Consider the following 11,029-nt stretch of genomic DNA (forward strand, 5'->3'; position numbering starts at 1 on the left):
TTTTGGGACGAACACAGTCACTGTTAGAGAAAGTGGCACTGGGCGGTGTGGAATGAACTACATGAATTGCCATGGATGAAGTTTCGCGAGCCTGAGTATCTTTGGTTCGATTCCAATTCTGGCGCGAAGCAAAGGGCCTGGAATGGTTTTGAGCTTCCGATCTGAGCTTTTTCTGGCAAACACTCCGAACATGTCCTTTTTTATTACAGTAAAAGCAAATAGCTTGGCATGACGGGCAATTCTCACGCGAATGTTTAGTAGCACACCGTGGGCATGATTTGATCAGTGCATTTGCTTGCCGGCACGGCACACGTGGCTGAGAGCCTGGCAGCAGCGGCGCATCCGGGTGCAAGTGCTGTTTACTGCTCCGTGCAGCTCGCCCGGCAGGCCGGATAACCTGACACACTGCTGGTGAAGTTTCAAATGATTCCTGAGCAAAGTCAAATGTGTCCTGCCGATACAATATGTCCATCACTTGTTGATGGGAGGGATTTACTAGTTTCAAAATCTGTTCCCTTCTACAAACATCAGAAACGATCTGTGCAATTGCGTCACGTACATAGTATCTGAATAAGGGAGTCCACATTAACACTCAAAAGTGCCATCCCTAGTAAGGCCTTGCAAGGTTGCAATCCACTCCCGATTAGTCTGACCTGCCGTACGTTTTGTACAAAAGAAGGTGTACCTTTTCACAACTACATTGACTGATTCTTTGAAATATGCATCTAATGCAGACAAAATTTCTTCATAGGACAGAGTTGCTACGTCGTGGCGCGGAAATAATTTGACTATCACATGGTACGTGTTCAATCCGACTGAAGATAACAAAAAAATGGCTGCCGCTCGGTACCTTGAATTCTGTAGGCGGCGAGATGGAATCCAAATTGGCGTGACCACTCCGTCCAGCTTTCCAGTGCAGCATCAAAAGGTCAAAAAGTTGGTGCAACTGTGTGTTGTGATTGCGTTAGCAGTGAACCGGCTGCTGCCGCATCGTTTTGCATTGCACATTGACCCTGGATGAGCTGTCCAAGGGCATCCAGTAAGGCCTGCATCTGCTGATTCTGTAAGCGATAAAATTCGGACATTACATCTGGAGATTGTGGCAAAGCCATTACACAAGTAAATCAGGGCAATATCGATAAGAATGCGGTTGTGTCTCGTGGCCAATGTTATGGTTGGCAGGCAAGAGAGCCAACACCGTGTTACTAGAGGAGGCCAAAAGGCACGCATTTTAGCTCACGCAGGCTAGCGTGAGGTCTGGAGCAGAACAAGGAAATTAGAGTTTAGAGAAACGGATGTAGCTGGTGGAATACTTAACTTTAATCCATTAATGATGAATGTCGCTCTTGATGGTACATGATTCGCAATATTAATAGTAACTGATAATGGCTCCTTGCTAGGTCGTAGCAAATGACGTAGCTGAAGGCTATGCTAAACTATCGTCTCGGCAAATGAGAACGTCAGTAGGCAGTGAACCATCGCTAGCAAAGTCGGCTGTACAACTGGGGCGAGTGCTAGGAAGTCTCTCTAGATCTGCTGTGTGGCGGCGCTCGGTCTGCAATCACTGATAGTGGCGACACGTGTGTCCGACGTATGCTACCGGACCGTGGCTGATTTAAAGGCTACCACCTAGCAAGAGTGGTGTCTGGCGGTGACACCACACTATTGATTTAGATTCCATTACAGATGTTACCTTTTCCACCTTCTGTGTGCACCATGGGGCTCAGGTGGCTTACTGTGGTTTGTAATGGATGCCTAGGTGCAAATTGATTGTCTGGAGAGGATATTGTACTACCTAGTAGGTCAGTGGTTGCCAACCTTTCTCCTCCTTCCCCCCTCCCTCCCCCATCATCGTTATTTCTTGCCTAACTTAACTGTAGAATGAAAAAGAATTTTCTTCAAACACTTTCATTTTTAAAATGACAAAAGATAATAATTTATTTTTTGTAAGAATTTTATTAAACCTTGAAGTAATGAGTCAGTGGGGCAATTGATACTGCATAAAAAACAATCTTTTTTTTTTAATAGAATTTGACATGTCCTATATCCTTGTAAAAAGACATCTACGAATGAATAAAGCTACTACTACTACTACTAATTTTCAGTGTATCATAACTGCTACCTACAAGTCCTTCTCAGAAAAGAAAGCTTACTACCCACATGGAGGGTATACACTTGTTACAAAAAATGCTTTCTGTGACCTACTCCTCTCCCTAGCGACACTTGCTTTACTCACACCATTCACTACCATTTAAAATCAACCACTTTTGAAGTATGTGTACATAGTAACAGTTATGTCATGCTGTCAATTAATTCATTTGATGCTGCAAAGAAAATAATGAATCACTTTCTGGGCAATTGTACGACCTTCCTAGAACTTGAAGAAGGCATTTTTAGGAGATATTTAAGCATTGTTATGTATGTGTCACAGTGTTACTGTCATTGAAGCGTGGTACAAATTACAAAGTAGTTGTGCTTGTTTGACAAGCTGTAACCTCCTCCACAGTGTTTCATATGTTAATACTAGTGTTTGGAAAAAATGTAGTTATTGTTAACGTATTCAGTATCAAAATGTTATGAAATAGTGAAAATAGTAACAGGCATTTAAAAGTAATTTAGGTTAGTTACTGAACCACATTTCAACTTATTTGTTTTCATCTCTCAGAAAATTACATTTTACTCCTCAGGGGCAATTGCCCTCAGGTTGGGAATGGCTGATCTAGGTCTAGGGCACATCATATTTTGTGTCTAGATATAGCAATTGATTTGAATGGCAGTGCTCTGGTGTACACGAATTTGACAGGCAACTTCCTACGGTGAGAGCTCTTCTTGCCATGAAGTGACATTTAGTGCACAATCTTAGCTTTGAATGACCCGTCAGAGGATATTGACAGACTAAACCATGTACTTAAACAGCATTGTTCTGCTTTTGACTTGAGGCACAGCATGCTGTACTGAAACATACCAAGAATGCATATTTACTTTTATCTCTACTGCATGGGTAGCTGTAAGTGTCAATTTGATGTGGTCAAAATAATATGGAGGAAGCAGGTTCTGATCAAAAATTGTAAACTAGCCAAAATTTTGTTTAAGCATATAATGTATCATGTGAAAAGAAACAGGAAGAGTATTGAGTAGAGTGGATAAATGTAACTCCTGCAGGAAACTCATTGGTGGTCTCAGATGTTTTACATTTACATGTAAATTGATTGATTCTGGTGGTTTACTCGCAGTTGAAATTGTCAGTTCTTCATTATACACCCTACAAATTGAATGTCCGAATTGGTTCTGCTGTACTAGTGACCACCCAGTTGAGCACCCCTCAAACCAAACATTGGTTCTGCACCCCTCTGTAAGTACAAAGTGGGATTATTTGATAAACTATTTCCCCATAAACATGAGAGGGAGTATTGAAAGTCTACATAAATTCTAAAATTAATGTAAAGTGTAGCAGATTGAAGCCTATTGTATTAAGCATTTTTATAGGTTATTTGAGAAGATGGATTTTTTTTTGTATCCAGTTGCCTGTTAGTGCTGCAGGAAACACAATTTATTGTAAAATATAAATGTTCTTGTTAAGCAGTAATTGGTACACTCATTAACTACCACATAAAAATTGGTTTGAGATCAGCTGACAAGTATAATGAAGAAGCAACAGACTGTGTCAAATGTTTCCTCTAGCATACTAATTAACAGTCTTTAAGTAAGAAAATATTATAGCTAATTCCTTTGAGCCTAGTTTGTCTGTCATTATTGTAAATGAATTTCCAGTATTATATGTTAACAAAACGGCAGCAATCAAAAGAAATAAAAGGCAAAATTGCTAATATGACAGTCATATTTGACTCGCAACCCCCCCCCTCTCCACATACACACACACACACACACACACACACACACACACACACACACATGCTGGATGTATTCTAGGATAGGATGCTTGGAACTTTTATTTGACTAAAGCCCAGAATTATATTAAAAGTTTTATAAAATCTTGACATGCACCTTTTTCAGCCACTCAGGACAACTGAAACCAGAGTGAAAGCGTATATAGGTATAAGTGTTTCTAGACAATATAGAGAGAGTAATGAGAAAATGCACTGTATCCCATGTTTATAAAGTAATCTCTCTCTCTCTCTCTCTCTCTCTCTCTCTCTCTCTCTGTGTGTGTGTGTGTGTGTGTGTGTGTGTGTGTGTGTGTGTGTGTGTGTGTGTGTGTTTTCACCCTGGAGGCTCCAATGTCACTAACATTTTGGTTTTTTCAGTACCATTGTTGGAGATGTGGCGATGTTTACTGCACACGCTGCATAGATAAACACACGTCACTTCCTGGGCATATGTCACAACGTGCTGTACCTGTTTGCAAGCCTTGTTACCGTCTGCTGCGTCGTTCCTCATCTGTAGAGTCACCATGATGCGGTGACCCTGTTACAAGGGCATCATGTGACCACAGTCCACCTGACGATGCTGCTTATGCTCCATGCCTGGGACTGCCAGTCCCTGCTTCCTTGCTGGCAGCAATTCTCAGTGCTCAGCACTCAGCCAGCCTCTTCTAGTGTGTGAACTGCAAATCGGATTTGCTCATCATCGTTTCGTGGATAGTGATATGACTCTGCTATTCTTTGAATGAACAAAGATTAGCTCAGGCAGACCTGATACTTCTGCTTGTGTTAACAGTGTAATGAAGATTGAGACTACAATTATATGATTCCCAGTATGACATTAATGTTGCAGATTGTGATCAGGTCTGTTTAGTTCGTATTGCAACTATAAAGGTAAAGTTATGATGATTTATAAATGGATACAAAAGACTTGTGCAGGTTTGTTAATGAGAGAACCTTAACTGTTCCAAAGTCCTGAGTTTACATGATTTATAGCTGTCTGCATATTCTTTTTATAGGTGCTCTCAAAAAAACATTTCAGCATTGATCAGACATTATGCTTTGTTTATGTTAATCACACCATGTTGCCTTGCAAATAAAGTGTAATAATTGATTATTGCTTTTAGATTACAGATGTACAGATTAAAAAAGAGGAAAATATGGTAGGAAAACCAATTAATCATGTGGAATATATCAAAATGAATTATTTGTATAGTGTATAATATTATCTTCAGGAAGGAAAACCATCAGCCTCTCCAGTGTTTGTTTGATGAGCGGAACTATGGAATGCTTCTAGTGTCAGTGACTGATATGCCAATGAATGGATTGCTATTCTAGCCATCCTGTGATGCACTCTTTCTTTTTTTGACTGACTGTTTTTTCCAGTCTTCATAAGTGAATTACTAGGGTTGTGTTTAAACATTTCGTGCTATTATGAAGTGGAGTATTGACAGCAAGATTTTGTAATAATTTCTGAGTGTCTGAAACTCTGTTGGAGAAAAAGCAATTCCGATTTCTAACTTCATATTGCGTTTTATTTTTTATGAATTTTTAAAACACTGGGTTAGATTAATCTGCCATCATGTCCTTGCTGTGATATTTATTGCTGTTGCTTTTAATTATGAGCTCTAAAGATACATGATGAATGAATTTTACTTGCTATTTTATTCAAAATTTGTAGAGGTTTACATTGGACTTCAGAATGAAATGACTGAATCAGCCATGTATAATGTTCACAAATATATTTATTGACCTTAGTTTTGTTATCTGAGAATAATGTGAAAATAAATATAGTTAGTGGGTCACTTAAAAAAAAGTAGCATATACATTTAATTATGTCCCTATAGAAATACTGCTAATACAGTCTATAGTATGATCTTTGTATTATGGGAAAGCAGAAAGTAACCTCTTAACCACCGTGTTGTTACCTGTAATACTTAACAAAGAAATGGGCTTTCATCTCTTGCTAGTCATATCTATGTTTATGTAAAGCACTCAGATAAAAACAATTTGAATCATACATCTAAGAAAGCTGTGCAGATGAGGTACAAAAGCTACTCAGGTTTTCCAGTTAAAATTGATTTAATTTTTTCTTGCAGATACCCAATATAAAGAAAACATATAATGAAGTGGTAGCAGATAATGTAGGAAGATGAAAAAGATAAATGAAATGTTGAACATTGTGGTAGTGGTGATAGGCAGGTGAAGTTTCATTACTCTCGGAAGTCTAAATATTTCCATTTATTAGTTTTCATGTCCAGATTTTTTTCTGTTTTAAAAAAGAAAAAAATAGAAAAATGGTGGACAAAGCAATGGCTTATACATTTTGTGTACAAAATAGAATAAAGCTAAATGATACAGTGATAAAGAAGATTACAAATTGATGTCAGTGCATGAAAATGAGTCTTTATAGCAATTAGTATGTTTCATTCATATTCTTTGGCAAATACACTCATAATTTTGCTATTTTTGTAACAAATATCACTGAGAGATGGAAAATTTTTTGTAACTTCAGAATCAAGGAAACTGCACTTACATTCACACGGGAAGCTAATTTCTCATTTGTTAAATTTAATTATATAAGTACAGAAGAAGTGATAAACATGTTCATCTGTTTTGTAACAACATATGATGGAAGTGGAAGTAAATACAGATATGACAGTATTTGCTTCTCACACGTGGCAGGTTTTTGAGTCCTATGGTCAACATAACTTTTTCCTTAATGAAAAGCCACTATAAACTACAAAGTGAAATGACATAAATAAGACATCAACAACGCTGTCTGTTGTCTTTTAGAGCTACTAAAATGACTTACAGTAGTAGTTGTTAAAGATACAGTTTGTTCTCTTGCAGTTAATATTGTGTTTATTATGGCTTCTTGAACACACATAATTCCCAAGTGGCAGGTGTCATTGACAATAATAAACACTTTCTGCTATATGTTATCACATTGTATTAGCATGTGCCTGAATTTTGGGTTTGAATCCAAGCTGTTTTCTACTCTTAACACTTTCCCAGTTGTCTTTATCAGCAGTTGTGCAACATAATGTGCTTGCGACATCTGACAAAAATGAATAGGGAAGTTGTGGAAATGTTGTGTAAAGAGAAAGAGACAACTTGGCTACAAACCCAAGAAAGCATGAAGGATCAAGTCTGTAGGATAACTGAAAACATTTCAGCTTATGTAATGTGGAAGACTTTACCAATTTCATTGTTAAACAGAAGTTTTGTATGGATGTGTTTGCTAGGGAACTGTGATCTACTCATTATGTTTTATATTCCTTATTGCACAAAATCTGCAACTGCCAACCTTGTAGTTTAACAAGTATCATTTTCTTGTAAAAACTAGTAGCCATACAGTATAACTGTTTGTTCCACTTTGCACCTTAGAGATTTGCTTTCCTTTTTGTAACGAGTGACCTCCCATTATAGCTCTTCTTGTGGTTCCATTGCATGGTGAGTATCAGTGTGTGTGACCTTACTAAAATCATGAAAGTAGCTGGCTTCATTAATATTTACTTTTATATTTTTAATGGAAAGGGGATGACACATGCAAAAATATTTGTGAGGAAGCATGCTTTGTTGGGTGTTTTTTGGAAGATGTGATCTTCGAATGCTCATGGAAGCTTAACTGTGTCTTTGTGAACTTGCTGCTCTGCACAGCTCAAAGGATTGTCCTGTTCTATTTACTGGTAACTTTTTGTTGCTTTTGTGTTAGTTGTTAGAAGCTAGTCATTTCAACAGTGTCAAGTGCAAGATGGTGTGATTTATCTGAACGATTACAACAAGGTGATGGCTATAAAGAATGAAGAACTTTTGTTAGTAGTGTCACGTATTCTGTTTGATAAGTAATTTTGGTATTTGTGAGTTACCGTTTGCAAAGTAATTGCTTGCTGGCAGCAATCTACACAGGGCTATGACCAAATTTATCAAACAAATCCACTGACAATGTTGTAACGTGCAATAAGCACAAGTAAATCAAAGTAACACTCTTGTACCCAATGCAGCATTAACACATTTGGTAGTGGTCACTTTTAAATTACAATGAAGTTTTCTTTCAAACAACGAAGTGCAATATAACTTTTGCTCACGTAATACAAAAACAACTATAGATAAATAAAGGATGAGACAGGCCATGCGCTCGTAATAGTAAATTTACACTGTGCTGGACAGTGGTTAGCTATAATAAATATTCCGGGACAACATGACAAATCAGTTACAAGAGAGGTGAGGGGGGGGGGGGGAGGGGAGGGGGGCGGCTGGGGGGGGGGGGGGTGTTGGTGCTTTTATCGTCTCTCTGTAGACCGCATCTTTTGTTTTTTATTTACACTCCTGTGTATCTTTATAAATGCTTCCGTATTGTGAATAATTTTTTATGTGATCCAGTCTTCACTGAACTTCTATATGCAACACCCCCCCCCCCCCCCCCCCCCATAAGAATGTGCAAGGTGTTGTGTAAGTTTCCTCTACAAAAATGTTCTCTCATTTTATTTATGTTAAAGTCACTTGCTATTGTATGTGTATGTGAATTCTCAGTAACGCTGCCAAATAATACAGAGTGTAAATGAACGCTTGGTTGATTGGTATATGCCATCACAATTTTTTTTTTTACCTAGGGTCAGTATTTGTACTGCTACTTCTACAAACACTAGTTCTGAGCAGTTTTGCATGTGATATGCAGTGTAGACATTTACTTTAGTATCCTCAGCACTTCTGTGTTTACTTCTGCCTAATTTTATATCCTGTTAGATTATAAACAATTATTTTGTTTCTCTGTATTCCATACTCCATCATAATAAAAGATTTCACAGTTTGCATGTACAACTCTGAATGCCAGGAGAGCTTATGAGAAACACTTCACAAAGAGGAGTTTTGCAGCTATACAGTTTCATTTATGTGAAATGTTTTGTTCTTCTTTACCTTTAAACTGAGCGCAGGAGGTTTTCCACAAAAATGGAATTTAGTATTCTGATAGTATTCTGAAGCTCGCCAAAGTTGACAAATTTGGGAAAAAAAAATACTCAATGAAGTATGCTTTTCTGTAAACATTTCCATGTATGCCATACTCATTTCAAACAAAATACAAAATTGCATGAAAGGTCCTTGGGCATTGCATTGGATGCTGTCACAGAAACTGCACGGTACTTTAATGAGGCAGCTGCATGTTATCTGTGATGGTTACTGCTTGGAGTTGTAGTGGTGAGCCATTACAGTTCTGCACAGTTGCCCTTGAGGGTGATAAGCAGCTCCCTCTTTAAGAAATTATGAAATTCTCCTGATGATATCCAGTGCAATGCCCAAGAATTTTTCAAGCAGTTATTGTGCTAGGAAAGTCTCAAACAGTACAAAATATAAAATATGAAAATGAATGTGTGAAATGAAAGGTATTATCACAAATGCAATATTGTGTAATGTGTTAATGTTTATCATGCAATAAAGCCATAAGACAAATGCAAAGCTGACAGTTATGTTTACAGAATTGGTAATTTGTGTGTGTGTGTGTGTGTGTGTGTGTGTGTGTGTGTGTGCGTGTGTGTGTGTGTGTGTGTGTGTGTGTGTGTGTCTTGTATAAAAATATGAATTCATTTGTCCTTTCCTCCAAAGTGTTGTCAAAGATAATATAATGTAATGATTCCTGCTATTTATAAGTAGTATATCTTCAGAAGATGACAGAGCTAAACACTCAAAATGAGTAGTTTTAGTATTGTTTTCTTTTTGCAGAGTAGTTACTGTGGCAGGTTATATAAGATGGCACAAAAGAGAGAAACTGGGCAGGGAGAGGAATTCCTATTCAGTGCGTATTTAATGTTTGTGGTGTTGTTGTCGACCACTGTAAACTTTTTTCTCCTTGAGAGATGATCTTCTGTGCTGATTATATGTTAGACTTCATAAATCAACTTTAGCTCTGAGTGCTTGCAGTGGGGATTCTAAGGATGGAACTCGTTGAAAAAAAAATAGTGATGTGGATGTGATAGTTGTTTGATAGTATAAATGTGTGTCAGTTCAAGTCCACGTGATTTTACTGTACTTAAGTGACATATTTAATGCCTTTTTGTAGGCATTTCTTACCCTTGTCTGTCTATGTGTGACTAAATTGAAGATGATGTATGCAGTTGTATCTCAGAATAAAAATGTCAAGTATTGTCAGTGGACAGTTCTTTATTAAAACCTATTTCAAATATATATTAAAACTTAAGCGGTTGAGGTGATATTGTTGTAACAGATATATTATGGAAGTATGCTATATATATTTTTTCCTTTAACAAAGTATAAATTACATCAACATGTGACTTTTTGGATCACATGTCAGATAACAAGGCTTTTAGATATATGTCATCATCTAAAAATAAAATCTTTATGAGGAAATATTCTGCAAAAAGTAATATTTCTCCATACATTGCTTTTAGTGGAATCCCAAGTTTCAGAATTTCTCAGGTGTCCATAGGCTGTATACCTTTAGAAACATGTTGAGTAGATTTTCAGATGCACAGATATAAGTGAGTAGAATATTATGATTTGATCTATATCTGATAGATATTGTTGTACAGGCAAAATTATCGAGAGGCTTTTTATCCTTTATAAACTGTTTGTGTCTTTGGTAGTATGATTTTGTGTTATGTTATTTGTACTACATTGTTTAAAGTTGTAATTTTTTGTCATGTTTCTTTTGACCCCTAAATTATTACTCAGATTTATGAAATTGATTTTTTAAATGAATGATTGTGGAGATGAGACAAGTGAATATGAGCAACTAGTCTGTTAAAAGATGATTTGTTTGTGTAGTAACAAAGCTTAAATTGAGAATTCAGCTATAGTTATTTTATAAATCACCTTGTTAGTGATTCAGTATTTGAGGTAATACTAATTTGAGGATCAGGGCAGGCACTTCACTGTGAAACTTTAACTGTTTTTATAGAATATGTATGAAAATGAAACAAGAAAATTAGAGAGCAAATTTGTATGCTGTGCACAAAGAAGAATGTATCAGAGGCTTGTCTTCATTGAACGTTAAAGTAGCCATTTGAGAGGATACTCTTACCTTGTAGATTTTCCATTCAGTTGGCCTGTATAACATGGCAATTAAGCCCAAGCATGTGAGGAAAAATATTTTTGGGTGTGGGGTGGCAAGAGAGCTCTGTTGAACCCAG

At 37.1% G+C, this 11,029-nt stretch overlaps 1 protein-coding gene across 5 annotated transcripts in view; it reads left to right on the forward strand.

Annotated features, from left to right (window-relative positions):
• LOC126282028 (myotubularin-related protein 6) overlaps positions 1-10,028 on the forward strand; it is a 428,326-nt gene extending 418,298 nt beyond the window's left edge. For all 5 annotated transcript variants that reach the window (XM_049981431.1, XM_049981432.1, XM_049981433.1 and 2 more), the window contains one exon: positions 4,266-10,028. In XM_049981431.1, coding sequence (XP_049837388.1) covers positions 4,266-4,415 — 150 coding nt within the window. In that variant the 3' untranslated portion in view covers positions 4,416-10,028. The remainder of the gene's footprint in view (positions 1-4,265) is intronic.
• The last annotated feature ends 1,001 nt before the right edge of the window (positions 10,029-11,029 follow it).

The sequence above is a fragment of the Schistocerca gregaria genome, chromosome 7 (genome assembly GCF_023897955.1).
Source record: "Schistocerca gregaria isolate iqSchGreg1 chromosome 7, iqSchGreg1.2, whole genome shotgun sequence".
Classification (NCBI taxonomy): Eukaryota; Metazoa; Arthropoda; class Insecta; order Orthoptera; family Acrididae; genus Schistocerca; species Schistocerca gregaria.